The sequence below is a fragment of the Sminthopsis crassicaudata genome, chromosome 6, assembly GCF_048593235.1.
Source record: "Sminthopsis crassicaudata isolate SCR6 chromosome 6, ASM4859323v1, whole genome shotgun sequence".
Taxonomy (NCBI): domain Eukaryota; kingdom Metazoa; phylum Chordata; class Mammalia; order Dasyuromorphia; family Dasyuridae; genus Sminthopsis; species Sminthopsis crassicaudata.
In genome coordinates this window covers 13170713-13196094 of record NC_133622.1, presented here as the reverse complement: position 1 = coordinate 13196094, position 25382 = coordinate 13170713, and the positions used below count along the sequence as shown (strand labels likewise).

The window sequence follows — 25382 nt, the reverse complement described above, 5'->3', positions numbered from 1 at the left end:
TAGATCAGAATACAGTTATAATTTATATTCTTAAAGGGTCGCCTGCAGCTATGAAAGGTAAAGTGACTTGGGAAGGATCTCTCAGCTAATAGGTGTGAGAGACTGAACTTGAATTCACATCTAACTGCCTTTGAAACTTGTCCTCTATCTACTATATTGGCATATCTAAGATTTATGAAAACAAATACATTTATCTTCTTTTTAAAATTTAATTCTCCCTTCCTCCTTCCCCAGCCCACTCTGGAGAAAGTCACCATTTGACATAACATTTTAAATATCATCTAGAATCGTACTATATATACTTCTATTTATCAGTTCTGTCTCTTGAGGATTGATAGTATCTTCCTTCATAGGTCCTTTGTAGCTGATTTGATATCTAAAATATTCATAATAACTTAGTGATTCACATTATTTTTCAAACAACATCACTATTACTATGTATGATGTTCTCTTGGTTCTGCTCATTTCATTTTTCATTATATCATGTAAGTCTTTTCATGTTTTCCCCCAAATTAACCAGCTCATCGTTCCTTTCTAGCACAATAGTATCCCATCACAATCATATCTTACAGCAGAGTAGTATCCCATCATGATCTTATGCCATAGCCTGTTTAGCCATCTTCCCTCCCGTAATTGAGGGTATCCCCTCAGTTTCTATTTCTTGGCCAACACAAAGAGCAATGCCATAAATATCTTAGAAGATACAAGTTCTTTTCCTTTTCCCTGATCATATTGGGAGATAGACCTACTTGTGGTATTGCTGGATCAAAGGGTACACACTGTTTCGTAACTCTGGGCATAATTCCATCCAAAATGGCTGGAACTATGTTCATAGAACTGGGAACAGTATATTAGTGTCCCAATTTTTCCACATCCTCTCCAGCATTTTTCATTTTCCCCCTGTATCATTTCAGCCAATCTGATAAGTGAAATCTCAAAGTTGGTTAAATTTGTATTTCTCTAATCAAAATTGACTTTAGAGCATTTTTTTCATATGTAGTTTTGATTTCTTCATGGAAACATTGTCTTTTTATATTCCTTGACTATTTATCAAATGAGGAATGATGCATATACTTATGAATTTGAATGAGTGCAATATATTTAAGATATGAGACCTTTATCTGAGAAATTATCTATAAACTCATCCTCTTCAATTTTCTGTTTTCCTTCTAATCTTGAATATATTGATGTTATTTATACAAAAGCTTTTTTTACTTTTATGTCTTACAATGTTCTCTACCTCTTATTAATTAGTATGTTCTTCTCTACATATGTCTGATGGATAATATATTCCATATTCTTCTAATTCTTTTATGAAATCTCCCTTATAGCTAGGTCACGTATTCAGTTTGACTTTATCTTGGTAAATGATGTAAGATATTGCTCTATCCTCAATTTCTACCAGGCGAATTTCCAAATTTACCAACACATTTTTAAATACCAAAAGTATATTCTTATCCATAAAGTTTGAATCTTTACATTTGTCAGTTGCTAGAATAATTGTGTATTGTATGTCTACTTTGTTCCATTGATCCACTTTCTATTTCTTAACCTATCCCAGATAGTATTGGTAATTATTGCCTTATTATTGGTCCTGATAAACTTCCCTCCTTTACATCCTTCCTCCTCATAGATCAGGTGCCATTTTTTACTTACTCTCCTAGATATGCTTCAAGACTGCTTTCCACTTCATCTCCTCCTACTGATATACTACCTATTCTCCAAGGTCCAGTTCAGATATGACCTCTTGTACAAAGCCCTTCCCTTATTGATCTTTTATAACTCATATACATAATTTATTTCTTATTCTCATACCATTTTAGGATACATTAATAGAAACAGCATCCAGAGTAAGGGATGTGATGGGCCCTTATCACCATCAAAACATAACAGGAATATTCTATCTGTTCCTAATTGCCACATTTAGAAGGAACGCTGACAAATTGAACTATATCTAGAAAAGACATACCAGGATAGTGAGAAAACTTGAAATTATAGCAAATGAGAATGATTTATTTCATCTATCAAAGAAATTTAGAATGGGCAGGCTAGCAATGTTCAAATATGTGAAGATAGGACAGAGGTTAGACTGGCTACACTTAGTCTGATATGGGGGATCTAGGAACAAAGGAAAGAAATTAAAATGAGGTAAATTTTAATTCAATATAATAACAAACTTTGTAGGTATAAGAGCTATCCAAAAATAGAACAAACTTATTCAGGGTCTAATAAATTTCCTATCACTGGAAGTGCTGATGGTAACTTATTTTTCCCCCTGAGGCAACTGAGGTTCAGTGACTTGCCCAGGGTCCCACAGCTAGGAAGCCTTAAGTATTATTTGATTGTGAACTATTTTTTAAGGAAATCCATCGTATAAAATTCTACCATAGTATACATATATATTAGAGACAGAGAATGAAACTTTGGCTGCTGTTGCCCACTAGTACAAGAATGATGTTAGGAAGAAACCATAGAAATCTTGTGGAAACTAAATGACATATGTGGGGCCCAAATGTACTGAGCTTCTTTTTTCCCTTCAAGTACTAGAGAATAGTAGTAATCTTGTTTTTGTTTGGGGAGAAAATATCACTCATTGAATACTCTAGGAGGTTCTATGCTCATTTTAAAAACAATTCTGTTGCTGATTACAAAATTATGTTTAATCATAGCTGTTTTACCTATCCAGTTATTATTTGCAAAAAAAGCCTTATATTCACCATATTTCTTAATTCGCCAATGCTTTCTTATTATCATTGCATAGCATCATATTTGCCTTAGTTATTTCTATATTTACAGGTTAGAAAATGTGATGTTTCCTAGCTTCAACTGAGAACATATTATATTTCTAACTGTATCTAAAAAATTTAGCATCTAGCTATTCAAAACATGATCTAAGACATCTTCTTATCTCCCTAATTCACTCATAGACTTCTACTAAATGCCAGGTCCTCATCCAGAGCCAGGGCAAAGACTCCCAAATTTCCTGAGGTTATTAACTGAGCCTCAGGATACCCAGTTAGAAAATAATCATTCTCGTGGTCATTAGATTCCTTTCCCAGCTGTCATTTAATATCACAGCCAAGTTATTTTGATGATTCAAGTATTTTTATGTCTATTATAACTTTGTTCCTCAGGCTTCTTAATGCATTTTTTAATGTTTCAGCAATTCGTCTTTGTCACTTACTTAACTAGTTTTGCTTTATTTATGGGCTAGATGTAAACTTACATCAGAACCTGGGAAGCAAGCTTCTTGTGGATCTTAGCAGTAGGGAATACTGCAGTTTCACTTATCAAATCTGACAGATTGGCACTCCTGTTTTAATTATCAAGCCTCAAAAACTGAAAACAATGGCTATTTCTTTTTCTTTTTCTGAAGGCAAAAAACTGATTCCATGAAGATTTCTCCTAAAGCCTTTTCCATTAACTAAGCCAACAATTTACATTTTCTTAATAAGCAAATGTATTGCTTAGAATAAAGAGCAAGTCCATCTCTCAAGGATGACTTATTGAAAAAAATATTGAGCAATAAAGTATTGATAAACAGTAACTTTAATTTTATTTATGGAAATAATAAGGCCAAATATTTCTGAATTTATAGAATTCTCATCACACTGGATATTACAACTCATCTGGTGAAATATCTTTCTGTTTTTTAAGAACTTTATTTTTGTGGAATGATATTTGAATGAATATTGTATGAAGTGAGCCTGAATTATTGGATATTGACCGAGATATTTTTAAGGAGCATTAGATCAACTACCGATTCATATAGTTATATCAAATCATTTTTTAAAAAAGATTAATCCAAGCCAAAAAAAACAAACTGCCTATTTAACACTGCTACTTGGATTCCAGAGAAAGATATGTTTCTTAAGAATAAGGATTGCTTTGTGCTTTTGTTTGGTTTTCTTTGTCTTTGTATGCCAAGAGCCCAATAAAATGATTTCTAACATTATTGGCAATAAATAGGTCCTTGCTAAATGTGTGAATTATTGATGGATATTCCAGAGAAACATTTAAAAGTTCAATATTTCTAATCCTTATTTCCTCAATATACCTTGCCTTCAAAGTGCCAGTGTTGTGCTCACTGCCATTCACTGACTCATGTAGATTCACAACTTCAAATGAATCCTTTCTTCTTGGTTCTCCTTCACCTCATTCTATCACATTCAATTGGTTTTCAAGCCTTGAAAATTCCCTATACAATCTTTTGTATCTGCCTTCCCTCATGCTTCTACCACCCTAGTTCAACGGTGACTTGCTTTTGTGTCTCAGCTTTTGGAATAGCCTTCTAATTGATCTTCCTGTCTTCATTTTCTCCTTTTAGTTATCAAATCTCTGTAGAGTTGCCAAAATAATTTTTCCAAAACACAAGTCCTGTGATATCCCTTCTCAAAATCCTTCAGTTATTTCCTTTTGGGTATAGGACAAAACACAAAATCCTTAGCATGGTCTTTGAATCCAACACACATTCTGTGCCTTGTTTCACATTATTCTCCTTCATATGCTCTATGATCCTAGCAAATTGGATGTGTTTTCTGAAGTCTGCAGGCTCTGCTCCATGTATGGAACATATCTATCAACATCTTTTTTTCTTTAAAGATTGACTCAAGTACCACCTTCTTCACAAGTACTTCCCAATCCACCCAAGTATTCATTAATAATTCAAATTATCATCCATAAGATTTGTTTCTTTGCTTGTTTTGGTCCAAGTTCTGGATTCACAGTAGAGAACTTCCAATGAGTAAATTATCTCCACAGAAAAAAAATGATTTATAACTTCTTATAATTTGCAGTGTCAGAAAGCTGCCTGAGCATACTAAGAGTTAAGGTGATTTGCCCATGGTCAAACTGTTAGCATGGATCACAGGCAGGACTGAAAGTCAGGTCTTCCTACCTAGAGACAAATACAGAGCTACTTGCATTTACATATCTGTGTATACATCTTCCTCCAGGCTTGCAGCTGCCCCTTAGAGAAGTAACCTTTGTGGAGACAGGAAGGAGGTGGAAGCCATTTCTGTAGAAGCTTTAGATCCCAGTTTTTCTGTGTTCACACCTCCTGAAGACTTGGAAAATGAAAGTTTCCCCATGAAGTCTTTCATATTGTCAAATAGTTCATTATCAATGTCAGAAACTTATATGGTTTTATCAATGGAAATGACATTAATGAAGAAGATTTTTGTTGTGTGTCTTTTTTACTTTATTCTTTTCCCCACTTTCATCTGCTCACCCCCAAGCAGGCTATACTTAAAAATAAATAAATAAATAAATATATATATATATATATATATACTTACATATACACATATATATATACATATGTAGATATGTAGATGTATACATACACATATAAATACACATCCCCACACATACATATCTCTCCTATCTCTGCTGCCTCTTTGCTTTAGTTCTGCTCCTAACTTGCCTTGCTATTACTTAACCACTCTATACCCATGAATCCCTCCCTTGTCTTCTTCTTCCCACACCTTTTGCTTCCCAATCTACCCTTCCCTCACCCTTATTTCTTTATAGATTTTGAAGGATACTATAACCTCTATGATATATATATATATATATATAGGAGTATATTTTATAACACAATGACTATTTTTACCTAAAACTCTACCCCAATATTTCTTTTGAGCTGCCCTATTGTTGATATCCATCTTAAACATATGGTATTCATTTACCATGTAAAAAAAACAAACCAAAACAAACAAACAGTTTCTCCATGTTGAGTTCCAACATGAGATCCAAATTGATCTTTTTAAAAAAAATTAAAGCTTTTTATTTTTCAAAACAACATTGAGCCTGGCAAAAACTTGTGTTCTGATTTTCCCCCTTTCCCCTATGCCCTCCTCCAGATGGCAAGTAGTCCAATATATGGTAAACATAGTAGAAATATATATTAAATCCAATATATGCATACATATTTATACAGTCATCATGCTGCATAAGAAAAATCAAATCAAACCACTAAAAACAAAAAGGTGAAACAAAATAAAATTCAAGCAAACAACAAAAATAGTGAAAATGTTATATTGTGAACCACATCCAGTTCCCATAATTCTCTCTCTGGGTGTAGACAGATCTCTTCCTCACTGAACAATTGAAACTGATATGAATCATGTCATTGTTTAAAAGAGTCATGCCCATCAGAATTGATCATTGTATAGTCTTGTTGTTGCCATGTATAATGATCACCTGGTTCTGCTCATCTCACTCAGCATCAGTTCCTGAAAGTCTCTCCAGGCCTCTGAAATTATCCTAGTGGTCATTTCTTAGAACAATAATATTCCATGACATTCATTTACCATAACTTATTCTCCAGTTGATGGGGATCCACTCAGTTTTTAGTTCCTTGCCACTACAAACAGGGCTGCCACAAACATTTTTGCACATATAGGTCCCTTTCCCTGCTTTGAGATCTCTTTTGGATATAATCCCAGTAGAAACATTGCTAGGTCAAAGGGTATGTACAGTCTGATAACTTTTTGGGAATAGTTCCAAACTACTTTCCAAAATGGTTGGATCCATTCAGAGTTCCACCAACAATGCATCAGTGTCCCGGTTTTCCTACATCCCCTCCAACATTCATCATTACTTTTCCCTGTCATCTTAGCCAACCTGACAGGTATGTAGTGGTATCTCAGAGTTGCTTTAATTTGCATTTCTCTGATTATTAGTGATTTAGAGCACTTCTTGAATTGATCTTTGATATTGACTCTTATATTTTAATTTTTTTATTAAGTTCTGGTTTAGTTGATAGAAAGTTCTAAAAATCTGCAAGTTCATTGATTGTCCTTTTTTTTTTTTTTTTTTTTTTGCTCAATATTATAGATAATTTTGCTGGATATGATAGGCTGCAGGCCTAATTCTTTTGATTGTTGGTAGTTATATTTCCAGGACTTGTAGTCTTTTATTGTGGGAACTGATAAATCCTGTATAATTCTAATTGTATTTCCAGTGTATTTAAATTGTTTTTTCTTGTTTCTTGCAAAATTTTCTCTTTGATCTGGTGGTTTCAAAATTTGGCAATAATGTTCCTATGTGTTTTCTACATGTGATCTTGTTGAGGTAGTGATAGATTGATTTTTTCCTATTTTTACTTTCCCCACATCTATCGCTCTAGGATAATTTTCTTGGATTTTTTCTTGCATTATTGTGTCAAGGTTCTTTTTGGTCACAACTTTCAGGCACTCCAATTATTCTTATATTATCTCTTTTTAATCTGTTCACAACATCTATTGTTTTTATTGTTTCACATTCTGTTCTATTTTTTCATTCTTTATAATCTGTTTTGTTATTTCTTGGTCTTTCAGAGATTTGCTGGCTTCCCTTTGCCCAATTCTAATTTTTAAAACATTATTTTCATCTTTGAGGTTCTATAACTCCTTCTATAGTTGGTTAACTTTTTTAATACTTTTGTTTTTCTTGCATTTTCCTCTTTTTTTAACCTTTTTTTAATGTCTCTAATTTGATTATTAAATTCCTTTTAAAGTTCTTTTGTGAATTCGGGGTGGGGAGCCATTTCACATTACTCTTTGGGGTAGAAGCTTCATTACTTCAATGTTCTCCCCTGAAGATGAGCCTCAGTCTTCCCTATTCAGATAGCAATTTTTTAGGGTGAAGTTTTTTTTTTTTTTTAAATAAGAGGTATTACTGTAAGCATCTGTAATCCTGGATAGGGGAATGGTGCCTCAAACTTCCCTTCAACTCTCCACTCTAAGCAGGATCCCCAAATCAATATCTACATATACGCACATAAAGAATTTATTTTATATAGTTTATATTTATATTTCTTATATATTTATTTTTATTTCTTTAGTTTTTTTTTTTATTTTCTTGCTGCAACTAGCATTTCTAGTACAATATTGGATTAGTAATATTAACATGTTTTACCTCTGAATGTATTGGGAAGGCTTCTTGTTTATCTCATTACAATAAATTCTTGCCTTTCATTTTAGAAAGTTATTACTTATAATTTCAAGAAAAAGTTAAATTTATTCCTTTGATTTCTAGTTTATCTAATAAGAATGGTTGTTGCATTTTCAAAGGCTTTTCTGCATTTATTGATATAAACATATGATTTTTGTTCTTAATGACATTGATATGGTCAATCATACTTATTCTTTTACCAATATTGAAATACCCCTACATTCCTGATATAAACCTTACCTGCTTTTAGGTTATGATCTTTGTGATATGATACTTGAATCTTTTGCTAGTATTTTATATGAAATGTCTGCAGCAAAATTCATTTAAAAACTGGCTTATACTTATCTTTTTCTGATTTTGTCCTCCCTGATATAAGTATCAAAACTATATTTGTGTCATAAAAATAATTTGGTAAGGCTCCTTCATTACTTTATTTTTCAAATAGTTTATGTAGTACTGAGATTAATTGTTCATTAAATGTTAGAATTCAATTGTAAATTTATCTGGTAGTGGGGATTTTTATTCTTCAGAGAACTCACTGATGGCTTATTCAATTTCTTTTTCTTTTTTTTTTCCTAATATGATATCTAATATCAATTAGATAAATGTTTCATTTTCTCTTCTGTTAAGATGGAAAATTTTTCTTTTGGCAAATATTCATTTCACTTAGATTGTTAAAATTAACAATCTATATATCTCTATATATCTATACATATATGTGTGTAGACACATCCACACCTACATATTAACCTGTACATAGATAGATATATTTATATCTATCTATACACACATACATATATGTATAATTCATCCTTTTCATTTTTGATATTAGTAAATATCTGTTGTCTGATTTTTAAAATACCAAATTAGCAAATATTATAACTACTTTATTGGGTTTTCATAAAAACAAACTGTAGTTTTATTTATTAGTTCAATGATTTTATTTTACTTTCAATTTTGTTCACCTCTCCATTTTCAGGAGTTACATTTTGGTATATGATTGAAGATTTGAAATTTGGGGGTTTTTCTAGGGTTTTTTTTTTTTTTTTTAGTTTTATGTTTTTGATCTGCTTTTTCTCTTTTTTATTGATGTAAGCATTTAGAGATTTAAAATTTCCCCTAAGTACTGCTTTGGCAGCATCCCACAAAATTTGGTTTGTTGTCTCATTGTTATCATTATCTCTAATGAAATTATTGATTTTCCTAAGATGTGTCCTTTGATCCAGTCATTCTTTAGAATTAGGTTAATTACTTTCCAATTAATTTTTAATCTATGCTTCAATGCCCATTTATTAAATGCAGTGTATTGCAATATTGCCTAAAAAGAGTACATTTAATATATCTCCTTTTTTGCACTTATTTGTGAGATTTTTATGTAAATATATGATCAATTTTTGTGAAATTGCCATGTAATACGAGGGAAAAATACTTCTTATTCAAATTTATTTTTTTTCAGAGCTCTATCATATTTAAATTTTCTAAAATTTTATTTATTGACTACCAATCCTGAAGTCAGGAGGACCTGAGTTCAAATCCGACCTCAGACATTTCATACTTCCTACCCTGAGCAAGTGACTTGATCCCAATTGCTTCAGCAATAAACAAATAAATAAAATAATAATAAATAAAATTTTATTTACCTCCATAATTTCTTTTTTATAAATGTTATAGCTAGATTTCTCTAGCCATCAGGGGGTAAAATTGAAATCCTCCCTTAGTACAGTTTTACTATCTATTTTTTCCTTCCCTCCCTTTTTCCCTTCCTTCCTTCTTTCACTCTATCCACATAGGGTATTATATATTTACCTACAGATGTGCTTAAAACATTTTTCTCTTTTGCACCCCAATATATCTTGACGTTTATTGGCTAGATATCTAGCCTTAAACCAAAACCAATATGATTCTATATGACTACCAATTGGTCCTAGGCCAAGTTCCATTTGGTCACTGTTTAGATCCTGAAGAACTCATTTTGAATATAAATAGCAGTCATTTCTGTTTTGGCCAGAAACCCTGAGGATCTTCCCCTTCACGATTCATTCATTCATTCAGTTATTTTTATTTTTTTTTTTTAGATATTTTTGGACTAGCTGAAAGAGGGGATTCTTTGTCTTAATTGTTACCTGGCCTAAATCACTGAATAAGCATGACCTCATGAAAGATGTAGGTATAAGGATAAGATTCTGTAGGCTTTGGTCCTCAGTTTCCCTCCAAGTCCATGTGGTAATTACACTACAGTGAACTATTATTTACCTCTGGTATGCAGCTGTTGGATAATCCTGGGAACAAATACAGTTAAGAAAACAAATGTCCTTGGTGGATTCTGGCCAAATCCACTAAAGACGTGTTATTACTATACCAGAAATAAAGTTTCACTCTTGACAGACTCTGGCAGGACTGGCCTCCCTTCTCGATTCGCTCAAGAAAGTGAAGCCAATATTGCATTTAGCCACCTTTGTTCCCTAGGCCATTTAAGTCATGATAGATCAATACCCAAATTGGAATCTCACCCATGGAGAGGACACTCTGCCTGGGACCTTCCTGGTTGGGATTTGCAGGGATGTAATCTGTGATTCTCCAGCCAGAGGTCTGCAGTATTGGTGCTTCCCTCAAATTGGTGATGTATTCTTTCTTCTCTTCTCCTCTAGCCTATGTATCTCTTTGTATTGTAGTAGTTATATTAATCATAGTATGGATAAAGTACTTTTGTTGTAAGAACTGCATTGTCAATTCTTGTTTTCCTTTTTTAATAATTCATTAATTTTATTTTTTATGCAACTCGGTATTTTAGGTTTTGATGTAGGAATGAACTTCTATAGGAGTAAATTTGTAAATCTTAACAAAACATCTCAGTCATATTGATAAAAAATCCAGGCCATCTCCAGTTATCTTGATCTATGATCAAGCTGGCTCAGGAGAGGAAAGCGATACAGGTGACTTTGCACAGCCCTTCCTCACTTAAATCAAATTCAGTTTCAAGTCATGGCATTGCCTCCCTGATATCATGGTCCTTTTTGAGAATGAAACACAAAGATTTGTTTTCGTATCCTCTTCCATTTAATGGGTGAATTCACACCCATTGAACTTCATAAATATGATTACTAACTGTGCATTGCTTTTCATATTATTTTTTCTTCTTCTTTTTCTCTGTCTCTCTCATCAAATTTTTCTTTCTTCTCTGTTTTTTTTTAATCAGGAATATCTCTCCCTCTCTCTCTCCCCTTTTCTCCTTCTCTCTCTCTATCTCTATGTTTCTCTAGAAGGACTATACTATACTATATTTGGTGTGGTGTGTTATTTTTGGTTGTAATCATAGCTCCTTTACCTTAAAACATATCATATTCTAAGCCACTCTTTTAATGTGTAAACTGCTAGTTTTTTTGTGTGATTCTTACAGTGAGTTCTTGGTATTTAAATGCTTTCTTTCTGGCTGCTTAAAATATTTTCTTTTTGATCTTGGCGTTCTGGAATTTTATTATTATATTCCTGGGGATTTAAAATTTTAATTTCTTTTAGGAAAAGATGGGGGGATGCTTTCACTTTTTATTTTACCATCTGGTTCTAGGATATTGTTGTTGTTCAGGCATTTCAGTCATGCCTGACTCTTTGTTACTCCTTTGTATGGGGGTGTAGGGGAAGAGTGTTCTTGGCAAAGGTACTGGAATAGTTTGCAATTTCCTAAGATAGCAGGGTAGTTTTACATTATAATTTCTTAAAATGTAATATCTAGGTTCTTTATTTGATCTTAGCTTTCAGAATGTCCACAAATTCTTATATTCTCTCTTTGCTCTCTTTTCTACTTCATTTTTCCCCACTGAGATAGTTCACATTTTCTTCCACTTTTTCATTCTTTTGACATTGTTTGATTATTTCTTAATGTCTCAGAGAATTGTTAGCTTCCTGTTTTCCTGATCCTTTTTTGAAGAAGTATTTTCATCAGGGATTTTTGTACCTCTTTTTTAATTTGTCCAATTATTTTTATAAGTGTATTTTTCTCTAGTATTTTTGTGCCTCATTTGGGAAGTTTTTAATTGTCTTTTCATAATTTACTTTGCATCACATTTATTTTCCCAGTTTTCTTTTACGATTCTTAATTGATTATAAAATGATTTTTAAAGCTCTTCTAGACATTCTTACTAACCTTTAACCCAATTTTAATTTTTTCATTGAGACTTTGCTTATGTCTGTTCTAATATTCTTGTCTTTTTTTGAGTCAGTCCTTTTGTTATTACTGTCACCATAGTAGCTTTTTTTGGACATTCTTTTTGTTGTTGTTCATTTATTTGTCTAAGTTACTTTTTGACTTTGTTTTTTATGTCATTGTTAGGTTCTGTTCCCAGGGTGGGGCAGTGAGTGGAGTACCAATCCAAACTTCAGGCATTTTCAGAATGCTATTTTCAAAATTAGTTCTGGGGGTTTGAAAGTTTATGATAGTTCCAATGTAGTATTATACAGAAAGAGGTGTGGTCACTATTTCCTAGTCCATGTTCTGGTCCTTACTCAGGAGAGCCCCTGATCCCTTGCAGCTAAATGATACTGCTCCTCAAGACCTCTGGTCCTTTGGGAATGAAAGCAATATTGCTCCTCAGGCCTTATCTTTCATGACTACAGGTCTTCTTCTATGGACTGCAACTGTGACCTAGAACAGGATATAGGCAATGAAATTGCCAAAAAGCATTCTCCCCCAGAGCCAAGTGCTCACATATTTGTCCTCTTTAATCTCTTTCTGATAATTTTTCAGAGCCCCTCATTGTCTTTGGCTTGAGGGGTTGCTGTTGCTGCTGTTGCAACCTCCAAAGTTGAGGTCCAAGTCATCCCCCAGCTTATTTTCACAGTCTTCTCCTTCCAACTTCCTAATTTTCTCTTGGCCTGGAGAAATGTCTCTCCTGATCTTTTTCAGTGGCTCTATTGCTCCAGAATTATATTTGATGGATTGTTTTAAAGTTGTTTGAAAGGGAATGTTTGGAGAGTTTGGCTGTTTCCTCTACACTGATGTCTTACTTCTCCATTCACTAGCCTTTTAAAACTTTATGTAACAATTATAAGATAAGAAGGAGGATGCTGCTAGATAATATTTTCTATGAAACAGTTCTGGGACATGAATAGAGGCAGATAGGTGACGTGGTAGATCAGGCACTGTTATTTGGAGTTAAGAATGCCTTCGTTCCAATACCATTTCAGATGTTTACAGTGACTTCATGGTATTTGAATGTTTTCTTTCTGCCTGCTTAAAATATTTTCTCTTTGATCTCTTTGATCTAAAATATAGTTATAATATTCCTGGGAATTTTAAATTTGAATTTAATTTAGAAAAAGATTGGGGATGCTTTCATGTATGTAAAATGGGCATTACAACACTTATATCACAAATTTTTTCACATGAATATCAAATAATCTGTTTAAAGTGTCTTATAAATCATAATTTTCCACATAATTTACTATTTTTGTGGTTATTGTTATTGTAATCTCAATATGAGTTTATAGTGTGATGTGGTATCAAAGAAGCCATCATATAAATTTAGATTGAACTAAGAGATGTAACCTCCCCAGAACATAGGAGACAGCTATTCTTCTGTATTCCTTCTTGGTCATACCAAATTTGGAGAATTGCCTTCAATTACAGGTATCATATTGTTAGAATAATATTGGGAAAATCTATAGTATGGTATATGATTTTTGAAGGAACCATACTTTAAGACTATAAAATTTATCCATCAAAATGCTTGTGAATGGTTAGCCTGGAAAAATAAAAAGAACTAGAGAACTAGGGAATCATGATAGCTATATTCAATTATTTAAAGTGCTGTGCTGTGGAAGAGGTAATTTAAACGTTTTTTATTTTTTATTTTTATTTTTTTTTAATGTTTGGCCCCAAAATACTGAGCTTCAATTACTCCTTAAAAGCTGCAGCAAGAAATTTTAGCCTATTAGAGCCCTCCAAAAGTGGAATAATCTACCTCAGAAGACAATTTTTTTTCACTTGAGGTCTTCAAGCTTAAGCTAGATGACCCTCTTATGGAGGGGAAATTTAATCACTTTAAAGTCTGAGGAAATCTCCTTAGGATCTCTTCCAACTTTGATATTTCATCATTATATTAATTTTAGTCTTTCAATTCTATGGCTAGTTAACCTAAATATTCATTAGACAGCAACGCCATATTCCTCGGTAGTCAATGAACAGAGGACCACAGGACCTATGGATGTCCTGAAAGCCAACAGGAATGGCCAATCCTGCTATTTGATATGGCAGTGTTTCCTTTTTTATGGATCTATTCTGAGACTCCATTGGTTTGTTAAAAACCTAGAACAAATGATCTATTGATTATAGTCTTTTTGCCTTTACTTCATTAATTGATTCAAAACTTAAAGGCTCATTCATTTCAAGATTCTGTGTTTGGTGCTAGGAGAGGAGAGTGAATTAGAATGTTGCTGCCATCAAGAGATTTATAATCTACTAGATTTAGAAGTAGTTTACAAATCAATCTACCACAAGGTAAGTTGTAGATATGCATAAAAGTTTCACAAAAAGTATTTGAAAACTTATGGAACAGAGCAATCACTTTTGCCTGAAAGGACACATGATGGAGATAGAATGGGTGGAATTGCAACTCATATTGCAATGGATGGGGATGTGTCTCTGTCTCTGTGAAATCTCAAAGTGGGAGGGAAGGGACCTAAAAATAACTTAAGTAAAGGAATCAGCCTATGTTCTTCATATAGACCTCAACCATCCCCTATATTCAATGACCTTTTTTAATACAAAAATATCCAGATATTTTCCTGATGATGCTTTACTGATGCTAGAAGTTCAAAAAGTAAAAAAGAAATGAGCCAGCTGCAGTTAGAGATGGCTGAAGGTACAGATATTCGCTGATTGAAAACTAATGAGGCAAAAAGGGATTCAATCAGTTTGAGCAGATGCTGACCTACAAGTTGAACAAGTCTGAATCAGCATAGGAAAATCAATGAGTTGAGTGGGACTATGCCTCCTCTCAGGTCCAGGGGTCTTCTGAGGTGAATGTACCATTTGCCTTTAATGTGACTCATTCATAGGGGTTAAGTGAAAAGAAACTTGGGACCAGACAGGAGTCTTGTGAGAATATCCAAAAAAAGACAGTTTCATATGATTGTATCTCAGTTGCTAAAGGGGCCTAGAAATCCAGCACAAATAACTAATTAAATAAATGAATATGAATAGATAGATAAATGAATATTTATTAAATAAATAAAGGATTGCATAAATAAAAGCATTAGACTATTAGTCCTTAATTTAAGATTCCCTTTGAAATAAGTGGGGAATTGCAATTGAAGTGCTTTTTTTTTCCAGAAAGATTATCATTACAATACTGAATTAGAAAGGACCTCATAGTTCAATCCCCTTATTTTGTAGAAGAGAAAGTGTAGGTCTTAAAGTGAAGAAACAAATGAAGTCATAGAAACAATAAATAGCAAAGCAATGATCCAAACTCAGATATTCAGAATTACAATCCTAGTTTCCTTCCTCTTCTTTATACTATTTTTCATTGATTGGAGGGGAGTCAATTGTTGAGAGACTAGTAGAAAGTAGTTGATATGTGAAGATATTAAGAGATGAAGAAAAGGGAAAGAGGTTACAAATATTTTGGAAGGTGGAAGATCATAAACTTTTTAAAGCATAGCCTTTATAATTGCAGTCACAAAATATTTATTAAGTATATTAATTGTCATGTGCTAATAAAAGCTTACTGCATCTAGCTTAGTGATGGGCCCATAGTAAATGTTGAATTGAAATGTCTAAGAAGTTTATTTCATCAGTACTGGATCTGAAGGGTTCCTTGGGATTTTGATCAAGAAGGTCATTGGATGGTGATATTTTACATACCTCTATGAGGAAAGAAGTTTAATAGGCAAAATATAGGAGGATGATGTGTGCTTTTTGTTAGTCCTCTATGTTCAGCTTTAGAAGGTAATAAAATATACTTCCTAGAATCTTAGAGTTGAAGAAATGGAAAATGGTTTGTCTAAAGAAAAGAAGGCTCAGGAGGACACAACACAGCAATTATCATGCATCTATTAGGGTCTTAGAAAGAAAAAGGATAAGACATGGGGTCAGTGGATAAAAATTGCAAATAGGAAAAGCTTCCCAAAAGGTAGAACTGGACAAAAGTACAAAAAGTTGTTTCTCATATGATGGCACAGAATATAGGAGCATTCAAATTTCTCATTCCCAAAACGATGCTTCTCTCGATGGTACTTAATATCCCATTAGCCTTTTTTTGGCTGCTATGCCATACATTACATTTTCATTCCATTAGAAATCTCTAGGTCTTTTACAAGTAACTGTTATATTGCCAAGCCTGCTCCTTTTGGGCTTTGTTCAATTAATTTTTGAATCTTAATGTAATTTTTTTTCATTTATCCATATTAAATTTCAGTTATTAAATTCAACCCTTAAAAAATTGGGTCCCAGTTCTGATGATAGACCTTTCAGCTTTGTGCTATTCAAAAAATTTGATCATCATGCTATCTATTATTTCTTTCAAATCATTAATACAATTATTGAATGGAACAGGACCAAGGATAGTTCCTGGAGATATTGGAGATTTCTCTTGATAATGATAATCATTCTTTAATGACTATTGTTGTTATCTGCTCATTCACTGAGTTCTGAACTATTATCTCATTCATAAGATGTTTTGAAAGACTTTCTAAAAGTCCTGCTGAAATTCAGGTATACTAAGTTTAAAGTATCTTTGTGATATATGTCACGATGAGATTAGTCTGACATTATCTGCTTGTTCTTCATGAATACATGCTGTTTCTTTTTCGTTTTTGCTGATCATTCCATTCCATTAAAAATGATAGTTGTTGTTCAGTTGTTTCTGGATCTTTGTGACCCCTTTTAAGGTTTTCTTGGCAAAGATACTAGAGCAGTTTGACATTTCCTTCTCCAGCTCATTTTACAGATAAAGAAATGGAGGAATACAAGTTAAAGTAACTCATCTAGGGTCACACAACTAGTAAATGTCTGAGGTTTTATTTGAACTCAGCAAGAGAATTTTTTTTATTTAAGTAATGGCACTCTATCCCCTATTTCACCTAGATCTTTCCTTTAATAATGTATTTTACATTATTGCTAAGAATCAAAGTCCAACTCACCAGTTTATATTTTAAATATTCAATTATTTTCCCCTCTCTGAAAATCCGTACAATGTTCTACCATCTCCAGTCTGATGATTTCTCTCTATTACTTTTCATACAGTACTTTTAAGTACTTTTAAACTTATGTGCTCTGGGATGAAACTTGTCTGGGTACTTGAACCCATGCAGGGCAGATAGATGACATCTTATCTCTATTTTTTATCATAGAATGTTAACTCCAGGAGAGATTCATATGAGTGTATCTAATACCTAATAAAGTGTCTCATATATAGTAGCTTCTTAGTAAATGCCTCAAATTGAATTCTCAGTTATTTGACTTTGTTATATTTTTCTCATATATAGTAGGTTCTTAGTAAATGTCTCAAATTGAATTCTCAGTTATTTGACTTTGTTATATTTTTCTATATAAAACTTTGAAAAATGTGTGCTAGTTTATTATTTCCTGATAAATTTGAATTGGTCTCCTTAAATAGCTTCACTTTTTCTTTTCACTTGAGTCATCTACAATTGTGTTCACAGACTTCCACTCTTAAAAGCTTCCTCTTTTGAGTCAACTTTCCTTCTATGAAATATATCTGACTGAGCAAGATGAAGAAATATAGGCTAAGTAATAGTATAGTTGGCAGCTGTGATCCTGAGCTGTCTGAATAGTAACATCCACAAAGTAGTCATTAATGGTTCTATGCCAATTTGTTGAGATGTTTCTAAAGGATATACCAGAGATTGATTGATCTTTGAGTCTATGTGCTTTGACATTTTTATCAATCATTTTCTTTATTATTTTAAGATTTTTATTAATGTCTTGGGTTATTATATATTACCTACATTTCTGAGCACATTATCAATGATAGATTAAATTTGAAAACCATATAGGAAACTTCTAGGAATAAAGTACATGGTTAGGTACTGTGGAAATAAAGTCAAAAGTGAAAAAAATCAGGCCTATCCTCAGTGGAGGAACTTATATTTCATGTTGTTGTTGTTTAGTCATTTTTAAGTGATATGAAATTTTTTGTGGTCCCATTTGGAGTTTTTTGGCAAATATTTTAGAATGGTTTGCCATTTCCTTCTCCACCTCATTTTATAGATGAGGAAATAGGATGGAGTGATTCGCCAAGAGTCACATAGCTAATAAGTATCTCAGGATAGATTTGAACTGAGGAAGATGTCTTGTTCATTCCAGACCTGGCACTCTATCCATGCACCATCTAACTTCTCCACGATTTCTTTCTTACATTCAGAATTGAAAGAAATGCTCAGTTTTACTTTATAATTTTAATATTTTAGAATTTAACTATATACATATTTGTGTATGTGACAATAATTACACATTATATTAAATATTAGATAGAGGTTAGTAAAAATATAGATATATTTCTTTTAGTCTAGTTTTGGGTAGGATATTAGCAATATTCTGAGTGAGAAGTAATGATGGCCTAAACCAATATGGCAACTATCTGTGAGAGATTCTGAGCACATTGAACTGACAAGTCTTGGATATTAAGGAGGGGGAAAGATTATTCTAAGATTGTAAAGCTGGCCTACTAGCTTGGTGTCCATGGAAGTAATAGAGGAAGTTTGGAAGAGGGTAGGATTGGCAGAAAGTAATGAACTCAAGACATGTAGATTTCCTGCCTGTAGGATATCCAGCTTGGAGAGGTCAGCAGTTTGGGATGTGAAAATGAAATTCAAGAGAGATTAAGGTTTGAATATATACATTTTGGAGTCATTTGATAAAGGGAAACTTGTAGTAAAAGTAAAAGAGGGAAATTAAGGGAGGAGAGAGGAAAGGAAAGGAAAAGAGAAGAGAGGAGAGGAGACAAGATAGAAACGAGAAGAGAGGAAGAAAGGGGGAAAAAGGGTAAAAGGTGGATACCTATCATTTGGGGTAAGAAAGGATCATCTAACAAAGGCAGTTGAGGGGGGGCGGAGTTAGATAGGTAGGAAGAGAGCTAGAAGAAGGGACTGTCACTAAAGTTAAGGAAAGAAAATATATCGAGGACTTGTAATAGAAATGTCCATCAATATTACAAAGCTGGGAGAAATAGTTCATCTATTGGAATACACAATCCCCAAAGATATTGATATTCCCAAAAAGATGAAATTTAGTAGAGAAATCATGAAGCTCTAAATGGGTTGAATCATTGACTTCCAAGTATAGGTTGAGTGAAGTATGACTAGAGAGTGGATATGGGAAATTTTAGCAATAGTGTTCATTGTCCTGTATTGTTTAATATGACCACAGTCTAATACTCATTAGAAGCATGGTGTTTCTCCCTCTCCTCCTTTTCCCTTCTCCTTCTGCTTTGTCTTTGTTCATTCAAAGCAAGTGGTTTAATACATTACTGCTTTAAGTCTTACAGGAAGTTGAAGTCCAGAGAGGATGTAAATGCTTTGAACTTGGGGGAGAAGGGCCCATTTATTGTATGACTAGAGTTGATTTAACCATCAGCATCTGAAACTATTTTCATCCATTTGTAAATGCAAAACTAGCTTACCTGCTGGCCCCCTGAAATGGCCTTCCATTTCCTTTGATGATAAACTCTATGCGTGGAATACACTCACCTCTACCTGTTAGAACTCTTAGCTTGGGACACCAAAAGCCTTTCTTGATCCCAAGGTATTATGATCCTCAGATCCTTGTGCTTATCCTCTAATTATATTTTATATAATTTCTGTGGATTAAAACCTGATCTTCAGTACATACAAAGAGTATAAGAAGAGTCAGCTAGGTTGAACTAGAACCTTGGCTTCAAATTCCACCAAGAGCAACAGAGGGAATGATTATATTTTCCAAAGAAATTTACACATGTTATCTCATTTCATTTTCATAACATCTTTGGCAGAAGAGTAGTACTATTAATATATTCCCCATTTCATTGATGAGGAAACTGAGGAAGGCCTAAAGAAGTTGTGACCATCTCATGTTTCTCATCACATAGCTAGTGTCACAGGAGGGACTTGTCTTTATGATTTGAATCTCATGCTTGCTGCTCTATACAAGTCATCTTTGTGACTAATAGAGGAAAGGGCACTGCATTTGTTTTCCAAAAACCTGGTTTTGAACTCTGGTTCTCCAATTTCCATGAGAATCCCTATCCCCTATATATGACTATTTCCTCATCAATCAAATGAATGGTTTGTTTAGGGAGTCCAAAATGTTTTTGATAACATATTTCACGATACTAAATTTTGTGCATTTTGTTTTATGTTTTTAAATTCACATTTTCCTCCTAAAAGGGAGTTCATAGCTTAGACCAAACCGCTCAGAAGATGCATGACCAAAACAATGGTTAATGGATGATCTTTAAGGCACCTTCCACTTCTAAATATTATAATCTAAATTATTCTGAGTGAGATTGTATTTGAGGGACAGTCAATACAGGCTATTGGGGTCTTGGACATTGCCCTCCATCCAATTCTGCTTCGAGAAGATGGAGGAGTCACTTATAACTCTGTGCCCAAAACAAGGCTCCATTACAGCTGAGCTGCCTGTCTGTTGGTAGACACTTGGGACCCACAAAAACACCCAAGAGCATAGTCAGAATATATTAAGGACAAGTAAAGCTGGGAAGGAACATTAAGAGACTGAAAAAAAAAGGCATTGGGTTCCAGAACCTAGACTGAGAAACCTAAAGAACCCAGAAAAAATCGGCATTTTTCTCTGAGACTTGTTTTTTTTCTTCTACTGAGAAGAAAGTTTTGTTCCATCTCCCCTCCTCATTCTTGGTAACTGACTAGGACTGAGATGCCAAAGGTCAATGAGGAAGAAGCTTTGGGTAAACACTTCGGGCTGCTCGTGCTCAGGCACCACATTAACCTCTGACCAATGCCAGCCCCGTGCCAGCCGCAGCACCCCAAAATGAATATCTCAGCGGGCCTTTCCATTGTCTAGGACTTCAGGCCACCCTACGTGGGGGTAGCCGGGCCTTTTCAGGCTTTGGCCCTCAGGCCCTACCACTGGGCTCTCGGTGGCCTGGGAATTGGCGGCCACGGGAGATTTAGGGCAGGTGCCCGGCTGGCGACTGAGGCAGGCCTGAATTGGAAAAGGGAAGTGTCCCCTCCAGTCTGTTCTTGGCCCCCGGGTGGATGTGGGAGGGCACACGTGGTGGCCCTTCCTCTGCCTCCTGGTGTGTAGCGCTCCCCCCAGCGCCGAGATGCCATTTGCCAGGCTGTAAGGTGGCCCTGTCCGTCCATCTCGCCCGGAGAAAGCCAGCTGTCCGAGGGCAGCCCGGGGCCTCCCAGCGGCGGCCCGTGACGGCTGAGAAAGGCCAGCCTGAGCCCCCGGCCCGTGCCCTCATCCCCTGGTGGAGGGCGCCGTCCCCAGCTCTCCGCTAGGTGGGTGACGGGCTCTCGCCTGGCAGAGCTCCGGCTGGCGGCCGGGGTGCCCGTGACGAGCAGCAGGTGGCACGCCGCAAGGGAGCGATCCCGGCGTGGGGCTGCCGTCGGGCTGAGTGCGTGCGTGGCCGCCACCGTCGCCGCTTCCCGCCCCGCTGGCAGCCCGGAGGGTCCGGCGCCAGCGAGCAGCCGCCGCTGCCTCCTCCCGCCCGCAGCCTCCGCCCTCCGCGGCTGGCCAGTCGTAAGCGCGCAGGCAGCTCGCCCCCGGCTCGGACTCAGCCTTGCACACGGCTCGGCGCTGCCAGCTCTGCGCAGCCGGCACCCCGGGCGAGCGAGCGAGCGAGCGAGCGGTGGCTGTGCGCGCGCCTCAGCCAGCGTGCCGGGTGGGCTGCGGACTCCAGCAGCGTCCTCCAGGCTCTCCCCGCCGAGCCAGCCGCCCGCCCGCCAGCCGGCCGCCCGCCAGCCTGCCCTCCCGGCGCAGCAGCATGAACGTCAGGCGGGTGGAAAGTATCTCCGCTCAGCTGGAGGAGGCGAGCTCCACAGGCGGTAGGACGCAAGAAGCATGCGGGCTGCTGCCCTTCTCCCTGCCCGGCGGAGCGGGGCTCCTGCCACTTGTCGGGGACGCGGGGGACCTGCTGCATGACTGGGGAAGGGGCGGGGACGGGCGGGGCGGGGGGGGCACGCATGAGGGACCCGGGTCCGAAAGGGACACAACCCCCGGAGCAGTCAGTGTGGGAAGTGTTGGAAAGTCGCGGGCGGAAAGGTCCCCCGCCAACCTGTCCGCTACTTTTGCCTTCTCTGAAACGGCCCCAGCTTCTTTCTGCCCCCTTACTCCAGCCCGCGGAGTCCGTCCCCTAGTGGTGAGGAGAATCCCGCCCCAAGCCCCGGACGCTCCAGCCGTCCTGCCCCTTCTGCTCCCGGCGCCCCTCGGTGCCCGCGAGCCCCCTCCTTGTGCTAAACCCCCAGCGTCCCTGGCGTGCCGGCTTCTGGGGCACGGCGTGTGTCCTGTCTGCTCGCCAGCTTCACTTTAGCGTGTTCAGAGAAAATGGTCCTTCGTGACATTTGGGAAGAATGTGTCTAGCCTTGGAAAGGGAGATGGCTCTGCACCACGCAGGGAACTTGGGGGTGACGGGAATTTGCATTTTGAGAGAGGAGGGTGCCCAACGTTCCGTCGTACTTAGCCGAACAGCCCCTTAAATATGGCTCGAAGGAACCCCTCCAAATAGTCCCCTCACACAGAAGCATCTCTGGCTCGGAGGCTTGCTTCGGAGGTGGCCTGGGTGCTCACTACGTAGCGGGGCTCCGAACCGGAGGGAGCCGCTGTCCAGACGCTTTCTAAAGACGAACAAAGTCCTTGCAGACCTTAGTGGAGTTTTAGTTGGCAACACTCGAAACTTGGAAGCAAAAAACAATGGTTTTAGAGCTGGGAACGAGCTTGTGGGGAAAGGAGGCTCCGAGCGCTTTGCCCTGTTTGTGGTTTATGCCGATCCCCGAAGATTCAGGTTGCCGAATTGAGGCAGAATCTGCCCACATGAACTTTGCTCTTTTGTTTTGAGAGCTCGGTTGATGCGCGATAAAGTTTTTCATACTTTTTTTTTTTCCCCATCCCTCCCTTTTTTATTTTCAAGTGTGTTTCAAATGGAGGGATTTACTTCTTTTTTTAGGGATGTGATGTTTTTCAAAGGTTTCTGGGTTCGGTGATATCTTGAACTTCCTGGTTATTTCAGGGCTCTTTAACCCAGTCTAAATCCTGTTAAAAAAAAATCAGTATTGCAGTTGTGAGTTGGGAAATATGTTCATGAAATGGTCTGCTGTCCCTCACTGTCTACCCTATCCACCAGCTTGTTTTTTTTTTTTTTTTTTTTTTTTTTTTTTGTTTTGTTTTTTTTTTTTTCTGGAAAATTTCAAGGCAATATTCACAAAGAAGAAACTCAACAATCAGGTGGACTAGATATTTCAAGACCAAAATATCCTATTTTAAGTATTAAATTAGTTACTTAATTTTAAGAATTACAGAGTACTCATTATATACATATATATAAAAGTAATGCTATGGTTTCTCAAAGGAAATTTAAAGAAATAAGTAAGAGGCTGTGTTTTTGCTTTAAAATGCTGTCCTTACCTAGAGAAATGAAAAAAAAAAGATGCCCTTTGGGAAGGATGCTGTGAATAATCAATTTATTTTCTGTTCTGACAGACTTTATAATCAAATGAAGTTTCAGTGAATTGGCCAGACAGCGTGTTGACTACAGCACATAGTGTGTGGATTGGGGTTGCTAATGATAAAAGCTTGTCTTGAAGTAGGCTTTAAGAATTAAGTCAGTAGATCAGGCCCTATTCATTTTTTATCAACTCAGTTCACTTGGAATTTGGACCTCCAATTTGCTTGATAGAAACTCAGCCTTTCTTGAAATGGCCCTGGTTCTTCATTTGGGGGCTGGTAGAGTGGAAAGACATGCTCCTTTTCAATATTTAGGATAGGAAGTATACCCTAAGGTGCTTACAGTACAAAAACTCTCCTTAAGAACAGAGAAGCTAAACACCTCAAATGACTTTCAGAAATTAATGGGAAATATCCAATGGATGCATCCAGTGGATGCCTCTCTGATGGTTTAAGCCTGAATCAGAAAGTGGGACTTCATTGACAGATGCTAATTTGATACTTTTTGTCAGCACTTTATTTACAAATTATTAGAATTGGCTCCTATGTGAATGGAATGAGAGCATGTTGACTTTTCAAGAATGAACTTTCCAGTATATTCCTTTTGAATGTGTGTGCCACAGGTGAGGAATTCAGGTGATAATTCCTTAGATGAATTTTTAGTAGAGAATCATGGGGGAAGAAGTGTTCCTTAAAAAGAGGCATTTCCCATAGAATTGTATCTTCTGATGTATGTGATAACCGGTATCATGGGGGAAGAAGTGTTCCTTAAAAAGAGGCATTTCCCATAGAATTGTATCTTCTGATGTATGTGATAACCGGTATCATGGGGGAAGAAGTGTTCCTTAAAAAGAGGCATTTCCCATAGAATTGTATCTTCTGATGTATGTGATAACCGGTATCTAACTTCAAGGCAGTTGGGTAAACTGAGGTAGAAACTAGACATCCTGATCAGAATGTAATGAGAGTGGTCTTCTCCACTGACAGTGAGACTCTGGAGACTCTTTTTTGATTCTAAGAACCCATGATTTTGAGATGACTTGGAATACATCATAAAAGGTGATTTGAAGAAAGAAAAAGTGAGGAGGAAACTATATCAGTGAAAGAGAGGAGAAAACTTTGAGAAGTTGTGGGAAGCAGGTTGCTATGACAAAACTTAGAGTTACAGATCCACAAAAAAACTCCCTTTTTGTTTTTCTTCCTCCTTTTTCAGGTGATATATTTAGTAATTTAATCAATCAACATAATTTCAAGGTTAATGGAGTTGAAATTATTGAATGCTTAAAATAAATTAACAAGTTATGACAGAAAAGAAAAAAAATCTACCATTAAAAACCAGCACATTTTGAATAGGTTTCTTCTGGATTATAAAATTTATTTCTCTTCTTCATGGGCACTTTCATTAGCCCCCACATTCAATCGAAAATCTGTCCCGAATGTATTTTTGGTGTTTATATTTAGGCCTATTGCCTTGTTTCCCTGACTTAAAATTTCAGGGTTTTTTTCCCTCTTAATAGAAAGAGAGCAGGAGAAAAAAGAGGTAGCAAAACCAGGATACTTTTAAAAGAAAATTAGATATAAGGTCACAGGAGGAAAAAACTCTACCAAATTATGCATTGGTGTGCTAATTGTGTTGTTTAAATTAGAGATGGCAGATGTTAGGTGATGCAATGTAACTTGTGTGTTTAAGTGGCAGAGTGAGGGGAGAAATCCCTTAAGATGGCCTACCTCTATTTATTTCTTTCATTCGGTTCCTCCTTAAATTAATCCAATAATTCAATTAATAAATTAGTTCATTAAGGGT

The 25382-nt window shown here is 36.2% G+C and overlaps 1 protein-coding gene across 1 annotated transcript in view; it reads left to right on the top strand.

The window, feature by feature from the left end:
- Window positions 1-21679: 21679 nt before the first annotated feature.
- The window catches only part of KCNIP4 (potassium voltage-gated channel interacting protein 4), a 1054021-nt gene continuing 1050318 nt past the window's right edge, over window positions 21680-25382 (top strand). The window contains exon 1 of the mRNA XM_074274536.1: window positions 21680-21963. Coding sequence (XP_074130637.1) covers window positions 21903-21963 — 61 coding nt within the window. The 5' untranslated portion in view covers window positions 21680-21902. The remainder of the gene's footprint in view (window positions 21964-25382) is intronic.